At 37.4% G+C, this 22,211-nt stretch overlaps 1 protein-coding gene and 1 pseudogene across 1 annotated transcript; one reads left to right on the top strand and one right to left on the bottom strand.

Annotated features, from left to right (window-relative positions):
• Positions 1-630: 630 nt before the first annotated feature.
• On the top strand, positions 631-1,618 carry LOC122026517 (annotated as a pseudogene).
• Positions 1,619-16,245: 14,627 nt separating this feature from the next.
• LOC122027365 (NAC domain-containing protein 92-like) lies at positions 16,246-17,733 on the bottom strand. Its single transcript, XM_042586313.1, has 3 exons — positions 17,414-17,733; positions 17,035-17,321; positions 16,246-16,954 (listed from the first exon to the last, which is right to left on the bottom strand). The coding sequence occupies exons 1-3, from the start codon at positions 17,577-17,579 to the stop codon at positions 16,421-16,423; spliced, it is 987 nt and encodes a 328-aa protein (XP_042442247.1). The 5' UTR covers positions 17,580-17,733; the 3' UTR covers positions 16,246-16,420.
• Positions 17,734-22,211: the final 4,478 nt, after the last annotated feature.

Below are 22,211 nucleotides of genomic sequence, written 5' to 3'. Positions count from 1 at the left end.
TTCCACCTAGGGTTACCGCCCCCTAGGATTTTTCTCCACCTAGGGTCACCACCCCCTAGGACCTAAGGTTGCCGCCCCTTAGGGTTTTCCTTCACCTAGGGTTACCACCCCCTAGATCGACGCCCCTTCCTCTCCCGATTTAGGATCAACACAGGACGTCCTTGCTTCTCCGTCCAACCACACCGCATCTCCTCCAACTCCTCCCTTTGGGTGAGAAGAGGCTGCCTGTGTGGCTTGGAGTCGTCGTCGGGTCGCTAGAAGTCACCCTCCTCCACTCTTTCTCGATCCCATATCTGGTAACCTCGATTCCTCATCGCCTTCTTCTGATTTGATCCCTCCTTGTCGATCCTCGCGTGGCCAGGACTGATCGGAGCTCCTTGCTCGCTGATTTTGCTGCTCGCGGTAGGATTCGGCGCTGCCTCCAGGTGTGTTATCAACTAATCGGTCGACATGGTGAGGGGGAAGACACAAATGAGGAGGATAGAGAACCTAGCCAGCCGGCAAGTGACCTTTTCCAAGCACCGGAGAGGCCTTCTGAAGAAGGCCTTTGAGCTCTCTGTGCTAGATTAAAAAGGGACATTATGTCCTGGGAACCCTAAGATACTCCCGCTATGGGTTTAGGGTTGTTGCATGCACTTCGATGGTCGCGTCGTCGACGACGATGGGCGGCCCCTGCTGGACTCCGATGACGACGAGGAGCTGATGCATGTTGAGCCTAGCGTCGCCATCGCCCTTGGTTCCTGACCCATGGAGTCGCCTGGAACTCTCTACGTCACCTCAAGGTATCAGTGCCACGCTCACTCAGTTTCTTACTTCTTGTCTTCTCTTAGATGTGAGTGGATCCTGCAGGAGGGTGATTTGGCTGAGCAACGCCGACAAAGGGAAAGGGTATGCGGTGGATTTCTTGTTGTTGTCCCTCCACGCTGTGTCAAGGGACCTGGAGACCTACCCCTTTCCTTGCATCTATACTCAGGTATTTGATCTATGACTGAGTTTAGGTTGGTTCTACCTGAACTTCTATTGGATCCAAAGGATCAAAATTACAAAACGTAACTTTTTTTTTCTTTTCTGTTTATCTTGAACATTAGAAAGCTTTCTGTGTTTTTTTTGGAGAATTCATTGTGGTGCTCGATAATGTGCTATTTTCCCTCACTGATTGGTAAACTTGAACTTTTGTTGCCTCTGACTTGAATTTTCTAAGCATGAATTAAGGGGCTACCGGTAAGTTGTTTCTTGGATAGCTACATGTTGGTGCTTGAGGTTGCCTATTTGAGTTGGTGATTACTAGCTGAGAATGGTCCTTTATAGTAATAATGTCCTGAAGGATTTGAATTATTTGAGCGACAAATTTGAGTTACACCATTGAGGATAGTCAGATTGGCTGATGGCTCCTGTGCTATTTTTTACTTTATTGCTTATGTACTATTTGCTAGATTCTTCATCAGATCGAGATAGGCGACGAAGATGAAGAGTCTGAAAGCTCAGATTCAGAAAGTAATGATGATTTGGAATTGTCAAAAGTCACTGAAATGAGACTTCTTCCTTCAGATGCTGGAAAGTGTATCCTTGCTATCATGCATGCCTCATATTGTTTTCATTTGTGGCAAGTTCATTGATTGATGCATTTTCATGTATAAAGTAGGCGTTGCTGAATCTTTTGTGGTCAACTTTCTATTTAATGCTATTATGAGTGTGTTTGTCAAAGTAGGAAAGAATCTGATGCAGTTGGCATTGCTTCATCATGGATTTTAGTTATGGCATAATAATACAATTATGAATGTCATCTTATCTTATTGTTCTGATTATCCTGCAAGTTCATTGCATAGATCTTTAACTCATTGATTGCATATTCTAGGACTGTAATTGTCTTCTTATCAAGTCTCATCTTTCACTAAGAGAAAATTCTCTATGCTTTTTATATGGTTGTTAAGTTCAGATCATCCTTGCATGTTGTTTTTTTTTTCTTTTCTTGATACTGAAAAAACCTTAGAATTTGGGTTTGGTCAATTGTTTCTTTCATATTCTGTATCTTGGTAATATAAAAATATTACATACTGGGTAATCATATGTTGTACAATGTTGATCTACAATGCTAGTAGCAGTTATGTTTGTGAATCATGCTGTTAGTGTGTAGAGTGTACCAAGCAGTGATTTAGCTCTCTTTCGGTTGATTTGCAACATCATGGTAATTAGTATATTTGATCCTTAAAACATTTTACTGTGCTCAAGACCAAAGGAGGTAGTAAATTTTTGTACTTGTTAATGTTAATTTGAAGAAAATATTAATAGTAAGCCATTTGGAAATTATGAATGGAAAAACGTTAGAATCGTTTATAATGCACTTTTAGAAAATGAGAATATCATATACAATAAAACATTGGTATCATATACAATTAAACATTGGTCCTTGCGTATTCCCAGGATATGTTAATGTCGTAGACAACATTCCATAGCTTTCTACTTATATTTCCTTCTAACAACTCAAAAAAACCTTTTAGCAGATTCTGTTGATTCAATTGTTCATGTTCCTTGAACAATGCTTGATGTATATTTATTTATCAAGTGATGAAGAAGCTTATGACTAGTCTGTTTCACTTTTTTTTTGTTTCCTAAGCAAAAGGTATGTTATTATTATTATTAAAGTCATAAACCGTGTTCTTTCTGTCTGTTGTTCTTCATCAAGCAAGATGGACTGCAAGCACATTTATGAGAAGGAACCAGTAATCCACTACATAAGCACAAAGAAACCACATCCTCGATGCCCAGTTGCAAGTAAGTGCCCTATCTAATGCAGTTGATCTTTCGTTGTTGATCTTTTTGCTCATTACAACTACATCCTATCAGGTTGCCTAAAAATTCTCCAAGTTGGACGGGTTGTATGCGACGCCTTGCTTACAATAGAAATTGATGAAATGCGTTTGCCATCAGCTACAAACATAAAGTCAACAATGGTAGAAGATTTTTACAGAAGTTGACTGAAAATGGCAACACTGCTCCCTGCAACTATAAGCTTGATATAATTTTTCAAGGTGATTTAGCCCCTGTCGATGATTTGTCATCAGCCAATGCGATTTAGGCATCATAGTTAATTATCTTTTGATGTTGTAAGAAGAATATTTGTGTAATTTGTGGATACGGACTTGATGTATACAATATCTATTATCTTTTTATATTGTAAGAATAATATTTATGTGTTGGTTACATGGATATTGACTTGGTGTGTTTAGATACACCGATGTATAATATTAACTAAATTTTGTACTATTAAAATGTTGTATAATATCGGTTTTCACTATTTCGGAAATCGAATCAGCGTCGTTAAACAATATTGATATTACATCGGTTTTCCACCGCTGCCAAAACTGGTGTTATTAACATATAATATTACATCAGTTTTACACCGTTGATGAAACGGTGTCGTTAAGTGATACTATACCGGTTAATAACCGATTCGAACACCGGTGTTGTTAGATACTACACCGATTTTAACCCGATGTCTAAAATGGCAGACCTTTTACATCGCCTTCATAGACATCGGTCGAAAATGTAATAGACACCGGTGGAAAACCGATGTCTATGAGGGTTTTTGTTGTAGTGGAGGAGGGAGGACTTACTGAGGAGAAGCTCGAGTGAGTGAAAAAAGGAGACATCAATACACATAACAATATTTTGTGTTATCATCTATAAAAGTGATGAAGTGCTCATTTCCACCACGTATCAGTGTATCTTTTAGGTTGCACATATCGGTTTGAATTAAGCTGAGTGGTTCGCAGCTTCTTTCAACATGTTAAAAGGATGTCCTTATCATTTTCACTTCAATACAAATTTCACACTTGTGTTTCAGGTCAAAGTGGAATGTTGGTATGCTTTTCATATTAATTAATCTACGCAACACATCATAATTAATATGTCATAATCTTTCATACCATAAACATGAATACTCAAGCATATAAATGAAAGAGTTTGCAATTTTATTAACTTTGGGTGTAATCGTCATTACACTGAGCTTGAATATCCCTTCGGTTACATAACCCTTTCCTAAAAATATTACATTTTTGGACCAAACAACTCTATCCAACTCAAAAATAATATGGAAGCCATGCTTGCTCAGAAGTGATTCAGACACTAAATTTTTTCAAATCTACGAAACATATAACACATTATTAAGAGTCAACTCCTTGCTCGAGGTTAGCTTTAGTACCACTTTTCCTTGGACCATGATGTATGAGGTTTTTGAGTTTTTCATGAACAATTTTTCTCTATCTTTAATTTCTTCAAAGTTGTGGAGTAGCTCCTTGTTGTAGCAGATATGTCTGGTGGCACCGATATCGATCCACCATTACCGCGAGTTTGAACCCCGCCGGGTTCAGTTTAGATATCATGACACAAAGGTCATTCATTTATGGTCTCTCATTCAGGTTGGCCTCTTGCTTCTTCTTCGTCTTTCTACACTTTGAAGATTTATGACCGACTCGGTCACATTTAAAGTACTTCCTAGAGAATTTTTCCTTGCTTATGCCTCCTCTGGGTCTCATCTTGGAAGACTTAGGTTTCTTCCGTTTTGAGTTTTGACTGTGCTCGATCATGTTGGCTTTTACAGTAGCCTGAGAGAATAACTCTCTCTCGAACTCTTGTTGTCTTCTTCAATTTGAAGTCTGCTTCAGCTTATAGTTCAGGTATTCTTGAAGTCCTTCCAGCCGGGAGGCAACTTCTCAATGATAGCATCCACCTGAAAGATTTCACTCAGAACCATACCTTCCAAGTGGATCTCATGCAAGATTACCTGAAGCTCCTAGACTTGGTTGATCACCGTCTTAGAATCAACCATCTTGTAGTCCAGGAATTGGCCCACAATGAATTTCTTGGCCCCCACATCCTTCGTCTTGTACTTCTTGTCTAGGGACTCCCACGGCTATCTGTTCGTTCTCTTTGTATTATACACAACATACAGCAAGTCGACAAGGCGGTTGAGGATGTAATTTCGGTAAAGGAACTCAGAATGAGTCTATGCCTCCACTGTACTAATGGTCTGAATATCAACTTTCTCAGCATGTTTAGGAGGGTCCTTAGTCAAGTATCGAGATAGAGTGAACATAGTCAAATAGAAAAGCATCTTCTACTTCCACTTCTTGAAGTTCAACCTAGTAAACGTTTCTGGCCTTTTCTATGGTTGATTGGAATATTTCCAATCGAAGCAAAGGAGGTCTTCATGTAATGAGTCTATTGCACCTCAATACTTTTTATGGTCATCTCAACATAAACGAGTATGTTTTAAGATTGTTGGACAATCTTATCGGAGAGAGAGGGGAAACCATCTAAATTGAAATTATAAACCAAATCAGACTTATCTGTTAAGTTGACTTTAGCTGATAATCTCAGGCTGCCAAGTAGGGAAGGAAGAACTACTTGGGATGACTGAGTTGGCTGAAAAAATGGGTTACCTTGTATGTCAGAGTGCAGACTCCTGAATACAGAGTTTGAATGCAAACTCCCAACTCTGGAGTGCAAACTCCCGACTGCAGAGTCGGAGTCCCAACTCTGGAGTGCAAACTCCCGACTGCAGAGTCGGAGTTGCAAACTCCTGACTCCCGAGTGCAGATTCCCGACTCTCAAGTGCAGACTCTGGACTCTTGAGTCTAAGTGTAGACTCGTGACTCCTGACTCCCGAGTGTAGACTCTCGACTCTGAGTGCAGACTCCTAATTGTAGAGTCCAAGTTGCAGAAAAAGAAGATGTTGAGGCTTGCTTTCAAACAGATTCGTCCTCCTCCGGCGGCGCTTTAAGATTATGATGAACGTCTGTTTCCCATGATACAACAACAGAACCACGTACACAACTAAACACTGGATGTTCATGGTGAACTGAGAAAGCATCCAATTGCTATCACAGGCAGACCACTGAGGAAAAATACATGATGGCGAGAAGATTTGGGGGAGCGAAGGTGAAGGAAAATCTTTGCTATTAGCTCTCTTTTGCTCTTGGTCACAACCTCCTTGTATAGGATCTTAGACCCTTGTAGTATTCAATGGCTGAATTAAAGTCATTTATTGCCCATTAATTCGTCCAGCTCAAATGTATGGAGGTTACAGATTCTTCATTAATCATCGATTAATGCATCTATTATATTTGAGTAACAAGCAAAAATATTCAAGTGGCAAAACGTTTGTTCATTCGCTTAAGTAAATTTTTTATCAACCAATCCACCATTCGACATGCGCAAGTCGTGCTCGCGCACAAGTCACCTTGGTTTAGTGCAATCCGGGTTTTGGATCCCCCCTCCTCCTCCTCTCCCCTTGCAGTCATACGTGAGAGAGAGTCTCTCTTTATGCATTTGTTTACAACTACAATACTTGTAAAATAATATAAACCAACTAATATACCTTAAACTCCTAGTGTGAGACTAAAGTCTTGTTCACAATAGATATATATATATATATATATATATATATATATATATATATATATATAAAGGGACTCGGTGTAGTGTGGGGAGGGGGGCGCAAATAATGGAAATGAAGTCACCAAACAGAGAGAGGGAATTGGGAGAAGAGGTTGACACAAACTCAAGACCAAGACTAGGTAACAACGAAAGTAATGAGAGGGCACTAGCAAACAAGGGGTCTAATTGTGTATGACACAACAACAAGTAAAGAATACTTGAAAATTAGATGAGAGCGAAGATTATCAAACATAGAGAAAAGATGCAACAGAGACAAGGTAAATCACAAAAGTTTAGGATGTAGAGGTGTATTTATTGGGATTAACTTTCTAATTACAATCTCACATGTTATATAATTAGTAGTTATTATTTTCAAATGATTTTATATTATAGCAGAAGTAGAAGTAGAAGTACAAAAGAAAGTAAATCTAGCATATTGTAGGAATTTGACGTTTAATTTAAAAATTATAAGTATTATAATTACTGAAAAAAAAGATATATTTAGATACTTTATTTAAAATTTAATTATATATGTGGAATTAGACAAAAACAAATAAAATAAAACAATAAGAAAACTCACATTGATTCATGATAATTTGTTTTTTCTTAGTAAACATCACAAGGTAACGTTTTCCACGATTTAATTAACAAAAATCATTGAGTGACTTTTAGCATAATAACCTACCTATCCGGACGCAATTCATCTTAGATTATCATATAAGACAGTGTCAATAATATCCAAATCCGAATAGGTGATTGAGGCAAGGATGAGTGCACATTGACGCAACAATAATGGCTCGAGAAATTATCATTCTGTTCAAGTTGCAACACGTAGTAGTTGTTGCTTCGAAGAAAGCGGTTGGTTTCCTACATTCCTTAGCACAGAGAAGTACTGTGGATGTTTACTAATAACAATATAAAAAACACCATTCTTTTTTTCCAAAATAATTAATGTTTATTGCGCATGCCAAAATACCCGGAATACAGGACAAGATAAGGATCCAATATCCCACGTTCTTTGGTGAAGAATACTTTATGTACGAGGAATTAGGGTAGAAGAATAGGAACGAAAATAAATAGATAAAAAGTGTGTTTATTGTCCAGCATTTAATGCGCGCATGAAAGCTGCATCCAAGCAATGAACCGAAGTATATATTTGCAGAAAGAGAGGTTTAAAGAAGTAATTCAAGGGAATGACTGATTAATGGAAACTTAAGCACCTTTGGAGCCTGTTTACTTGGGAAAATGAAAGAAAGGATAAGTATAGACCAAATTGAGAAATAGGTGGATGATATAATGAATTTATTTGTTTTATCTGTTTATCTATATTAACGGATAAATGAAAAATCTTTTTTTTTCCTTCTTACGTTACCCTGATTAGTGGAAGGATCTATTGGCCATCTTTCGAGATTTAGTTTTCTATTTGTAGTTAGATCGTAGAAATAACTATTTTACTGTTATGAATGTTGATTAAATAAATATTTATATATCTAGTTGAAAGATATTCTCAGAATATTAATTTCGAATTGTAATTTTTAATTTATAAAGAATAATTATTCTTATTCTACTTTGGAAATAACTATTATATAGCGATACACTACTTCTATATTCGTCGTTCCCTCTTTTCATTAATTCATCTTACCCATCAGTGATTAATATGGTTTTCGTCATTGTTCCTGATGTCAAACGACCTTTGAACTATCATATATATATATATATATATATATATATATATATATAGAGAGAGAGAGAGAGAGAGAGATGATATGCTACGGACCATTATTTACGGATTGCTACGGACTTATTGTCATGTCATTTTTTTATAAAAAATTTTCTCTTTCTTCTTTATTTTTTTTTCTCCTCCTGCTTCGTTCGTTCTCGGTGCGTTTCGCCGAGAAGCAGCTCACGTCACACGCCCACCACCCGCCCTGCCGCCGGCCATCTGCCCACCGCCGGCGGCCTCCGGCCGCTTGGACCCCACCCATACTATAGCCCATGGGGTGAACCCGTCGAGGATCGCGGCATGGATTCCGGCCACATCTCTATTCCAGCCGCGATACAGGCGATTCCGACAGTGTTGGGCAGGCGACTAGATTCCGGCGCGGTCGTATCCGGATTCCGGCCATGATCGCGCCGGAATCCGGACGCGCCTTCATCGGAATCCTGACGCGGGCGCGTCCGGACGCGATTGCGACGGAGGCAGGTGCGGTCGCGATAACGATGGCGCGATCGCGGCCGGAATCTGGCGCCATCGCGGCCGGAATCCGGTCGCTGCCAGACTCCATCCGATTCCCGGTCGGATTTCAACAGGAATCCGACAGAAATCCGGCCACGATCTGGCCACCACGCTAGCGACCGCAATCGCGGCCGGATTTCGGCTGGGATTTTGGCTGTCGGCGGTTGGTCGGCGGGTGGTGGGCGGCCGAAGGCGATGAGGCGGGGTGACCGGTGGGTGGTGCCCGGCCGGCCAGCGGCGAGGAGGGCGGCGAGGCTGGCACATGCACACGACGAGAGAGAGGAGAACGAGGAAGGTAAAAAAAAAATCAAAAATATATTAAAAAAAAACCAAAATATGTAGGTCGCGGATGAGTCCGCATTTTAACAAAACTATATATATATATATATATATATAGATGATTTTGTTGATAATTCGAACATTAGTTGATATATATATATATATATATAGATGATTTTGTTGATAATTCGAACATTAGTTGACTGATTCGTCCAAGCAAACAATCAACTGATAATAATCAGTCAAATCTCGTAGTTAAATTAACATGCTTATGTTCAATTCTTGATCGATATTAATCGACTGATATCAATCATCAGACAATTGAAATCATCAGTCGAGTTGAACAGTCGAATCAAATTGCTTCTAGTTGATTTCTAAAGTCATCAATCGACTGATATTTATCATCAGTCAATTGATGTCATCAATTAAGTCAAACAGTTAAATTCTAAAGTTTATGATCAATTTCTAAAGCTGCATATTAGTCGACTGATCTTATCCATCAGTGATTAATATGGTCTTCAACATTCTTCTTGGCGTTAAACGACCTCTGAACTTTCTAAAATATGTTTGATTTTGTCGATAATTTAAATATCAGTCGATTGATTCATCAGAACAATCGATCAACTAATAACAATCAGTCAAATCTTGTAGTTGAATTAACATGCATATGTTCAACTCCTGATCGACATCAATCGATTGATATCAATCATCAGGCGATTGAAATCATCGGTAGAGTCAAATGGTTAAATAAATTTATTTCTGGTTGATTTCTTAAACCATCACTCAACTGATATATATCATTAGACGATTGATATCATCAATCAAATCAAACAGTCGAATTCCAAAGCTTCTGATAGATTTATGAAGCTATGAGTTTATTGATCGAATACATCAGTCGATATACTCAGGGGCGAAATCAGGATTTTATTCTGAGATGGGCAAAATTTAAAATAAATTATCATTTTTTTATATGAAAAAATTTTATTCATACAAAAATTAATGTATCATATTATATAATAAGTCTTCCATATAATGATAATATTTAAGTAAAATATAAAATAAATAATTCAAAAAAATAAAAATAGATTAAAAGAGTATAAAGAGAATAACCCTACAAGATACTAAAAATATAATAAATTAAGTTTATTGATACTATATTTTATTCTATGAGACTTCTCATCAAACTCATCTATTATGGATTCAACATCTGGGCTAGTTAGAAAATATTTGGACTTTTAAAATTTAGGTTAAATTTGAAGTCTTGATATAAAGATGAGGATACATTGAGCTAGTTAAAAAATTTATAATAAGATTTAGTATTTAAATTAGATAATATACCTCTATAAGGAGGGGACTAGCCTCTTTTGTTTCACCTCTAAGTCAACCGAACTTCACAGTTAGAAAATAAATTTTCTTTCATAAATTTATTTCATTTTTTATTTCTTTTAACTTAAAAAAATTGATATTTTAAAATTATAAAGATTATTAATGATGGTTATGTAACTTTTCTCCCAATGTCATCTTTTTTAAATTTCAAAAACATAAAACTTAATGGATTCTTGACATGTATGAGGGGGTAGCATGGGCTAAAGCCTAGGCTAGCCCCCTCTTATGTTTCGCCTCTGGATATATTGTTCCTGTAGCAATGTTGTAGTAATAATAGAGCAATTTACTAAAGCAAAAGGATGCTTACATTAACTGCAATAGTAGTACTATATCAACACTATAACAATCATATTTTTTTAAGGTTTTGGGGGGTTTATGTTTATTAGTCGATCGATACACCCTACCAATCGACTAATACTCCAGTTTCAACCTTATTAAAGTCAAATTCTCATCTTGTCTCGTACCCTATTGACCTCAACCTACCAAGACTTCCTTTGTCTGACATTCGATCAACTTAACCTGTTGAGACTTCCTATTGTCTAGCAGCTAGTCAATATCCCTACCGGAACTTCCTCGTTGCCTAGTATCCAATCAACTTTGACCTTTCAAGGCTTCATCGTTATTTAACATCTGATCAACCTTGACCTACCGAGACTTCATGCCTCATGTCAACTCTATGTTGGACTTATGATTACCAAATGTCTAGTCAATCACAATCCATTTGGACTTTCCTCTTACCAATTACTTTTTAGACTTCCGATCATCAAGTGTCCAGTCAATTGTGACTCATTTGGACTTCTTGTCTCATACTAACTTCATATTGAACTTCCAACCGCCAAGTGTCCAGTCGACCGTGACCCACTTGAACTTTTAATATCTTGTCAAATATTTGGTCAACTTTTGACCTACTTGACTTTTTCCTCAATCAACTTAACATATTGAATTGTTAAGTATCTAATCAACTTTGATCTACTTGGCATCTCACCCAACCAACTAACATATTGATCAAAATATCAAAATTACAATTCGAGTCTACTCAAACTTGGTCAACTTTGTCAACCTTGACCAAGGGCCAATTCCACCTATAGAAACCTCTTGCAATATTTGTTTGTACAAACAAACAAGTAAAATACAAAGATAGAGAGAAAAATAAAATACAATGTAAATAATAATTTTCATAAGTGACTTTTGCTTTGCTTGGTGTTTCATTACTTTGGATTGCTTTATGAAGGTTTGGAATGTAACAACACTTTCCCCTTCAAAGTATCTAAGAACTGACACTCAAAATCCTCCACAAAATCCTCTTTAATAGAGTTATTATTGTGACTATTTTATGCCCAACAGTTTATTGCTCTTTCAGAATTCGAACTTTGTCGAGTTTTGATCACTCAACTGCTCCTTTTAACTCAATATCTCAGTCAATAGTCGACTGTTATATACCTAACAATCGACTATTAGAGCAGTAATCTAGTGTTGCAATCAACTTTTTGTTCTCTCTAACAATGTCATCAGTTGAATTCCTCACTCAGTTGATGTATAAGTCAACTAATTATATCTAATAGTTGATTGATTACATTATAAATCCCTCAAACCTAGAACTCAATGTTTCAGACCCATCAGTCAATTGCTATTCCCATATCAATCTATTGATACCTCTATTTTAGGCCTTGTTTAATATCCAATTGATATCTCATAATCAGTCTATTGATACCTCACTTTGTCTAATATCTGGTTGACCTCAATCTATCAGAACTTTATTTGTTTAACATTCAATTAACCTTAATATGCTTGGACTTCACTTGTCTAGCATCTAATCAACCTTGATCTATCATAATTTCATCATTGCAATACATCTCCCTTGATGAACTTCTAACTATCAAATGTCCAATTAACTATGTCAGTGCAATCAAACCCTAGTCAAAGTTGACTAGGTTGATCAAGCTTGAATTCACTCGAGTTGGGATTTCAATATTTGATCAATATGTTAGTTAGTCAAGTGACATGTTGAGTAGATCAAGGTTGACCAAATATTTGACAGTAGATCAATATGTTAGTTGGTCAAGTGAGATGTCAAGTAGGTCAAGGTTGATCAGATATTTGACAGTGGATCCATATGTTAAGTTGGTTGAGCGAAAAGTCAAGTATGTCAAGATTGACCGAATACTTGACAAGATATGAAAAGTCTGAATGGGTCATAGTCGATTAGACACTTGACACTCCAAAGTCCAACATGGAGTTGGCATGAGACGGAAAGTTCAAATGGACCACGGTTAACTGGACACTTGGTGATCAAAAGTCCTTGGCCAAAGGAAAGTTCAAGTGAATTACGGTTGATCGGGCACTTAACAGTCGAAAATCTAACATAGAGTTGGCATGAGGTGTGAAGTCCTAGCAAGTTAAAGTTGACCAGATGTCAAACGACAATGAAGTCCTAATAGATCTAGGTTGATCGGATGCTAGGAAATGTGGAAGTTCCGACAAGTCAAGGTTGATCGGATGCTAGGCAACAAGAAGTCTCGACAGATCAAGGTTAACCAAATATAGGTAAAGAAAGTCCTGGTAGGTTGAGGTCAACTGGATACCGGACAAGACAAGAATTCAATCTTGATAAAGTTGAAATAGAAGTATTAACTAATTGATAGTGTCAATCGATCGACTAATGGACGAATAAACCTCAAAACATATAATTGCTACAATACTGCTACAGTATTGTTGTGGTGCTACTATAGTAATCGCGAACAATATTTTACTGCCATGTTGCTACATGGCAGTTGCTTGATGGTCACTATAACAATGCACGAAAGCTGAAAACTCGAATGATGGTAATAGTTTGAGTGAACATAATGTTCAGAACTCAGCTGCGGGACTTGATTGATGATAATGATCAGTTGACTGATGTTGAGATAGATGCAGTCATTGAGCTGACAAGTCAGAGTAACATTCGAATCAACAGTGAATCAATCGATTGATGGGTAAGATTAGTCGACTGATAGGTGAAAATTAGCTCCGACCTAAGGGTTATAAAAGAAGGGTTTGAAGGAGATTTTCAATGCCAATTCTTGAGCGGTTGGAGATGAAGTGTTACTGCATTTCCTACGATCAAGAGGCAATCCAAAGGAATAAAAAAGCAAGCAAAATCAAAGTGATCGTTGCAAATTTGTTTTGCTCTGTATTTATATTTGTATCTTTATATTGCTTATATTGTTTGGAAGAAAAGGTTGTAAAATGCTTCTTCGCATCTGGAAGGTGTCAGAGAAGGAGAAGGATAGTGATAGTAGTTGTTAGGACTAGGGCTTGGACGTAGTCATATTGGGAGGCGGTGAACCAAGTAAAACCAAACGTGTTAGCATGTGTTCTTATTTTGTTGGTGTTGAATTTAATTCAAGTTTCCGTTGTGCATTCAATTGACGTGATCAAAACTATTCACTCCCCCTCTAGCTAGCATCGGTTCTAACATACCGTAATTCACTTGGACTTCTCAATTATTAAATATCTGATCAACCTTGACTTATTTAATTTTTTCATTAAACCATCAAACATTGAGACGCAAAACAATCTTGATCAACTTTGATCAAGGTCGACTGTACCAACATTTATGTGTGTTATATAAATGTGCATTAAAATAAGAGTAATTGGATGTACCGGTGGAGCTTAAAAGGATAAGCCAATCAAGTCCCATGGATATAGCTAATTGGTTAGATATTTGGAGTGAATAAGTCATTGAGGCTGATAGACATGCTGATTGGGTGATACAAAGTCTCATTTCGATGATCATTAGTATTCGATTGGGTTAGCTAAATTGGGTGATCCCATTTGGAATGAATAGATCAGTCAGATCAAACAAAACAAATTGACCAAAAAAATCAAGCTGCCTTGTAAAGCAAGCTAATATGTTTGACTGAGTCAAGTGAGGGATGATTAAGCTAGTGGTAAAATGAGTACCAACAAGGAGGCCTAGGGCAACCAACTATTTACATTTTAGTTATGTTATATGTTCACAATCTACAAATCAACTATAAATGATATTGTTTAAGATGTTTTTCAAGAGTTCTTGTTTGGATTAGTAATATATATATATATGACGTGTTCTCATAATTATATTATTGATTAATGATATATTTTTCTTGATTTTTCTAGTGCTGTGAGTTTGTATGTGATTATTTTTCATCTTCAATAAATAGTTCTTCTCAACTTTTCAATGTCAGAACTAATTCACGAATGTCATTAAAACATATAATTCACAATATTTATGGAAGATAAATAAGACTGCCATAGATTTAAGCATAAAATTAATATAAAAATATTCAATTATGAAATTTAATTGCTTTGATGGGATAGGAGTGGTAATTGATAATAGTAAAGTGACTAAGTGAGCATGAAGTAGAGATGGGCAATGAGTTTCAAGAATTAAAAGGACAAAGAGTTGAAAAGGAGGATTGGCTATTTGTGGGAAAGGAAGAGCAAGTGGTAGAGAAGAAGAACATAAAGCATAGTGAAGACAAAGATTGTTTTGGTTGAAAAAGTGTAGGAGCAAAGGGAGGGGGGCATCAACAACAATTGAGGCAGAGGAAACCAAGGGCAAGAGGAGGAGAAGCATGGTGGAAGAAGGGAGAAAGTAATCCTAGCTAATGCTATTTAGAGTTGTTTACTTAATTACTAAATGATCATTTTTTAACTAGTTTTAATTGATTATAAAGAATGTAGAGCCAGTATATTCAACTATACTCCATTTATGTCAAGTTTTTATGCACTTCAATTTGAGTACTTCAAATCAATCTTGTGATCACGAGGTATATCCAAATGACTTCAATCTTTTCAATTTGAAAAGATAAATGACTCATTAAATTCAAATGCCTTTGGTCATGTGTGAACAACTTGTTCATGTTTATCATGAAGGCTTCACCTAAATACCACATAAACTTTTAAAATCGAGTCGAACATTTCTAAGACATTCAGAAAAACAAACACGCGGACGACAAAATCAATTTGGGAATTGAGATAATATTGCAATAGAAGTGTGAGTATACATGTGAGCACTTACGACAACAAAGGCAACGTAGAATTCTCGTGTAGATAAAGCATTTAAGTTAAAGCAAACCAAATACGACATGCCCGATCACACGGATCATGTGACTTTGCCACGCCAATGTATAATAAATTTTGGATGAAAGTATATATTAAAGCACTTATCTAAAGCAAGTCATGTTTGAGATAACATGTGTTAAAACTTAATTAAATTAGGGTAGGAATAAAGTGCTAGAATTCATAAATGTAAGCAAAGGCAATAAAATTAGGGTGTTAAAACATTTTAACTAAAGAGAATGTAGTAAGACATATGCGATAACATATATCATGTGGCTTTGCCACATCCATAAAAACTTAATGAAATAAAGATTAAAATAAACTAACTATTGGAATTCAAAAAGCCTAACATAAAGTATGAGTTAATGCATTTGAACTAACATGTATCATGTAATTTTGCCACACTAATTAATAATTAATGAAATAAAGATCATAGGGATTCATAAAATGTAAAGACATGAAATGATTTAAGTTAAGAGAATGAGTTAATTTATATCTTCGATAACATGTATTATGTTTTTGGGATGGCGACCATAACTTAATGAAATAAAGATGAGAATAAACCAATGGAATTTATAAAAATGTTAAATAAATTAGAATTGATAAAATGAAAGAAAACAAATTAGATTTTGTATGAAATTTCCATCTTTCTTTCTTTCTTTCTTTCATTCTTTCAGCTTTGGCAAATTAGGTTGCAACTTAAAATCAAAAAAGAAATGCAATTAAATGAATTGGAGAGTGCAAAATTGTTTGTTATGCAATGGAACCACTCAGAACAATTGGTACATTATAAATATTAATCCATGATTGCTCACGTCTCCTTAATTATATTAAATTCTTTTTTATAAATAGATATATTATTAGTACACAAAATAAACTTTTAATTTATATACAGCGAGAGTATACATGTATACGAACTCCAAGACCCAAAGGCCTCGAAGCCAATTCTATACTAATCATGCGCTTATGATCGATCGATTGACAAACTCTCAGTATTCATCAGTACTTCCATATGTTATCCCAATCCATGGCTGCCCCAGAGGAAGAAGGATCGACGACGAAGTCAGTGTAATTCCTCGAGGCCGAGGATATCTCGGCGGCGTTTTGGTCGGTGCTCAGGCCGGTGTCCTGCGAGGGGCAGCAGCCCATGGACACGGAGCTCTGCTCCATCTTGCAACGCCCCCTGATGACCAAAGAGTTGGATGCATCAAGGCTGTTGTGCGAGGCTATCGTGGTCAGCAAAGAGGAATCATGGTGGTGCGAGTAGCCGAGCAGGTTGTAGGCAGAGTTCGGATTCTGTACTGCAGGGTGGAACGCAGCGTTGAGTTGAGTTGAATTTGAGCTCAGAAATAATGGCTGCTCCTCCATGGGCATGATCGGGTAGCTGGAAGGCATATCCATGAGAGGAGGCAAGGTGGAGGAGTCGAAGAAGAAATCATCTGAAGCCTGCAGCTCCGGCCCAAGAGTACTCGGCGGCGGGATTCTCTTTGCTCCTGTGTTCTTGTGGAAGACCCTAGACACGACCCACTCGTCCTGGGATGGGATGGATCGACAAAAGTTGGGATTTTGAGAAGAAAAATGATTGGCTAGCTGAAGGGAAAAAGGAATAGTACCTTGGGTGCAGATCTCGAGGAATTGTTAGGGAATGGAGATTTGCCTTCGAGTCTGAATTCATGCATGACCCAGTTAGTCTTCTGCCCTCTGGGTGCCCTTCCTTTGTAGAACACGAGCGTCTTCTTCATGCCCACAAGGACACCTCTGCCCCTGTAGATCTCCTTGTCCTTGCCCGTGGCCTTCCAGTAGCCAGCCTCTGTGGCCCTGTTGGTCCTCATCCCCGTAGGGTACTTCCTATCCCTCTGGCAGAAGAAGAACCATTCCTTTTCCCCCATCCTCGCCTTGCCTGCAAATTACTATCAAATCTCACACCAAATAATTCATACATAAAGAAAAATCAAACGAGATGAGATATAAGCTGGAAAATTGAATAATTACTTGGGAGATCCCATGGCTCACACTTGTTGAGGTCCACCTCACCCATGGCCCTCGCAGAGAAGGTATGGTCGACGACCTTGGGCGTGAGGTAGTAGCTGATGATCTCCTCGTCCGTGGGGTGAAACCTGAAGCCCGGAGGCAACTCCATGCAGTCTTCCTCCTCCATGCCAATTGCACCTTCAAAATATTGCAAGAGCTAGAAGAAGAAGAAACAGATTCAAAGAATAGAGAGAGAGAGAGAGAGAGAGAGAGATATGCAATTGGAGGAAATAAAAAACAAACAAATTGGTGCTGTGAGATCGAGGTGGAGTTAAGAAAAAAAGAACATAGGGAAGAGGTGGAATAGGTCTTATATAGAAGGATAAGAAGGGAGTTCCTCCAAGGCAAAGGTCCGTGTCATTGAAGTCACTTCAGCGAGAAGCCTCGCCATTGTTGTAATATTGCCAGAATTCTTGGTTAATCCTACGATTCTTATCAGGAATAGAATATACTATTTGTTCGAAGCCGCAAGAAATATATTAAGCTGCAGGTCGTGGCGTTGATATTTTGATCCGCACAAACTGTTGGATGTATAGTGTGATCGATGAAAGTGGTGTTCATGAAGGGGAATTGATATTTGGATTGTTCAATCACATTTGTAGCTGAACTAATTATGACAACTTTGAATCCATATTATCAATTCCTTGTTCAGCGATCCACACGTGGCAAAAAGTGCATCTCTAAAGCTTTGGTCAGCATTCTTCGTCTTAAAAACCAGACGGCCAAGTGAATCAGTGGATCGATCCGCTTGTCGCGAACGCGGAATTCTCTAACGTATTTTTAAGCCCGGAGTTAAATTACGCAAATTTCGAGGGTCAAATTGCGAAAAGGGATTGGTTATTGACATGTGTCGAATTAATACTAAAGGATAATGATTGGGGAGCTGAGCCGGATATCGGCTCGGCTAAAGTTCGAGCCGATGGCGTTCGTTCACGCTTTCCTCGCAGGCAATTACCAGAAGAGGAAAACGGCCACGGCATCTCCAGAAAAGCCACGCTTTCCGGCGGGGACCACCGTCGTCGTCGGCTCGCCGGGAAAACCGGTAGCGGTGGACGCGGCTGGCTTCCGCCGGAAGCTACCGCTCCCCCCTCCTTCTCCTCCTCCTCTACGCGTCTGACGTACGTACGTGTGAATTAATTACATTAATTAACCTCCCTGCTCAATTCTAATTAAATTCTATGTGATCCCAACTGGGATGGTAATTTTCTAATCATCTAGAATAATCACGAAGCGCGTCATTAATTATCCAGTTTGATTCTGTTTTTTGTTTTCCGAGTAAGATCAAAACATAAGGTCGATTTTTCCATAAGGAAGAAATTAAGAAGATTAGCAATTAATTAGATAATATTAAGCGTTATGCACGCATGCGTTTTTGTCTAGAAATGGATTAATTGTTGTGATCCAAGTAATTAACTAAGAAATTAAAAAAAAACTGGCCGTTGAGGCCTACGTGTCAGAAGATTCTTGCTTAATTAACTCCTCTGTGCACGGATTAAAAGGACAAGATCGAGTTTAGGAGACATGGAGTATTAGTGATACTGTTAATCAGTTGAGAATAATGATTCTGAGTTTGGAGGAGTAGATATATAAGAATATATCTAACTTTAATTGAAATGATGGCGATGATAAATGAATAGATAGGTATTCATATCAATCATGTCAATTGTCCGCATGGAACAACTTTGGTATTAATTATATTTGATTGGTTCATAATTTTATGGATATTAAGTACACACGGGCATGTTTTCCTGAGAGCTGAGCAACTGCCAGGTACACGGAGAAATGCGACGTCAACCTACCACAGATCCAAATTACATCAAAATGTCAGAGAAAAGTTGGTTTTAGTTTGACAAAAAAGAGAGAGACAAGCACAGACGTGCGTAATTGACAACTCCATGCAAATGAAAAGCATAACAATGCCAGCTGATGACGTTGATGGCTGCTGTACGATACAGATGGGTGGGAACCATTAATGGTAATAATAGATGATTATATTAAAAAAAAATTTAGATTATATGAAAAAAAGATTATATAAAATCAAATCAATTTATAACTTATACTAAAGATTAAACTGATTTTTTTTCTGAATTAATCCCCGTAAATGAAGATGATTAGCGAGTGGTGTTTGAATTGCTTCATGGACATTCAATTTGAACTCTGAAATCAGATCAGATTGGATTCATTGGAACTTCCAGATGAAAATTGAGTTAGTCAAAAATGAAAAGATCCGTTTGGGTGCAATTTGATTTGAATTATTTAAATCATAAATAAAATTACTATAAATTTTTAGCATATGTAAACATATTTAGTTTGAATCAGATCAAGTGCTCTATCATAGCTCAAAAAAAAAAACAGATTGAAACTGAAATGTTTTCCTTTCTTTCAAACTTAATTGAACTGAACAAAAAAGCTATAAATCATTTTTTTTATGTTGAGGTGCAAGGAGACAAGAATCCTGGATTTGCATCAAATTTCAGAGTATTAAAACTGGCCGAACCAGATAGATTGGTAAAAAATCAATTCTCCTTGGCCTTTACCGTGACCTTAAGCATTTTTTTTTTTTATTTTTAAATTTTATCAAGTATCTCATTTATACTGATTAATCGTGAGATGGATGATTCGACCCTATATTTTGAATCACCAAGTAAATCCAGAAAATATCGTAGCTCCTAACATAACACCCTAGCATAATTAATTACTCAAACACCGCATGCACAAGCTACATGAGTTTTAAATCTTGATTGACCCCACAAGTCATCCAAGTTAGTATGTGGTGAGATGCTTATCACATGAGGTCGCGGGGTCGAAATTCAGGATAGTTAAGACGTAAATCTCTGGTCCTTGTACAACTCACCCCACCTGCCACATACTCGTCCAGGATGCTGTGATTTACTTCCCTCATGATGACCTTGGGTCGGGTGCGGCGGGAGCGCTAGGAGCAAGCAATTTCGCCTTTTGCCACATGAATTTTAATTCTTGATCGCTTAAGAAAAATATCCTGCAATTTACCACCACATAGCGACCTTGCAGTTAGAAGTGAAAGAAAATGAGCAGTACAATAGTCTTGAGATCAGGAAATGGTACATCAACATCTACTTAGTCTAAAGGTGCGGTTCCTCAAAGGAGGGAACTCAATGAACCTCTCTAAGGTAAATTATCCGTACAAACAATGGTGGTGATGATTTGGACAATGCCAGAAAAGTCATCATGAGCCACGCTAAGAGTGAGAGAACAATAACAAGAAGACTGGCCAACAGACGTGCAATAACAAAATTGCTAGAGATAGATGCGTTCTTCTTTTGATAAATGAAGTGCATCTTCAGAAGGAATTTGCCAAAAGTCAATTCTAGGGGCTGAAATATTGCATCAATAATGGGAATAGAAAAGTTGGAACACGTAGAAACGATAGCTTGTGATCATCAGTGCCGCCACAACTGGGGGGACACTCAAAATGAATCTCAACATGCTTCTTTTTGTTCCTTCGTTTAGAGACGGCCCTTTTTCTGATAAATTTGCCTTCCATCGGAGAAAAGTCATGTTTATACGAATGCTCGAAGTTGTAAATTGAACAAAACATCTGTCCGAATGAACCTGCAAAACTAAACGACAGCAATATGGTTATTCCCGATAAACATGGGTACAGAAGCCATGTTTATACGAAGCTTCTGCTACAACAAAAAGCAAGAAAGCACTTCCAAGTTGCCGATTAGTCAGTGGACCATGACAACCAAGCAACTGCACAGCCAAACCCAGATGAGCTATCGACTCATTTGTTGTTTGCCAGCACATTACTTGTTAAAAAAATTTTACTCAGTATTCTTGAAAATGACAATTTTGGCATTCATGATGCACCATTCATTCTACTCCCCTTTATTTTTTATGCCTTGAGCAAATCAATAGTTGAAAAACATAAGTGCACAGAATGCATGGAATAAAATGAGAGTGATCTAATAGCTGTTTAGATACCAACCATACCAGTTGAGAAATATTGAGGTAAGAACAGAAATTAACAATGTAAGATGCAAAAGAAAAGGGAACTAAAAAAAAATCTAGCATAGAAAACTAGTGAATTCATTACATCAAATGAATAACATATTTATGAAATAGAAGATACCTTGGAGTCAACACCATCTGGCACAATCCTGTTTTCGCTCTTCCATTTCACAAAGTAAAGCACCAGCGAATCAGTTAACAATGTTAATACATAATATAACAAACATGCCAACTGCAGTGATCATTCAAACCCTGAAAATGCGGTCTATTGCACAGATTAGAGCTAAAAGTAGCATTTAGACTATTGTACCACATAGATTGAATAAGGGCAAAAGTCAAAAGGACATCTTTTTTTTTAATCATCAAGATGACGCTCCATTTTGATTTTTTATCAAAAAGATGTCCCCACCCCATGAACAATTAACCAACTACCCTTATAACAATAGTAGCTTATTCACATTATTATCTCTCCCCTATTTTTTTTCCTGCCTAATCAACGCGTTGTAGGAGATACGAACCAATAGCTACTACACAGTTGTAGCAATTACGGTTTCATAACTGCTATAACATGAAAAAAAAATTAACTAATTTATTCGGAGTCTTCGATAAGGATTTAAACAACATTTTTTGAGTTTGAAACATGGTCGTTACATGTTCTACCCCATAACTAGTTATACATCTCTGAATGAGCTTTGATTTAATATATTATGCGTCGCATGGTTCAATCGAGCCAAAAATTATGGTCTCGCAAAGTTTAGGATTTAGC

This window comes from Zingiber officinale, chromosome 10A, assembly GCF_018446385.1.
Source record: "Zingiber officinale cultivar Zhangliang chromosome 10A, Zo_v1.1, whole genome shotgun sequence".
Lineage (NCBI taxonomy): Eukaryota > Viridiplantae > Streptophyta > Magnoliopsida > Zingiberales > Zingiberaceae > Zingiber > Zingiber officinale.
The sequence above is the reverse complement of the archived record's forward strand: the minus strand, read 5'-3'. Positions and strand labels throughout refer to the sequence as shown.

Coding starts and splice junctions, on each gene's coding strand:
- LOC122027365 (XM_042586313.1), bottom strand. CDS start 17,579: ATGGAGGAGGAAGACTGCATGGAGTTGCCTCCGGGCTTCAGGTTTCAC. Junction 17,322..17,413: donor TGAGCCATGGGATCTCCCAA/GTAATTATTCAA, acceptor AGTAATTTGCAG/GCAAGGCGAGGATGGGGGAA. Junction 16,955..17,034: donor CCTCGAGATCTGCACCCAAG/GTACTATTCCTT, acceptor ATCCCATCCCAG/GACGAGTGGGTCGTGTCTAG.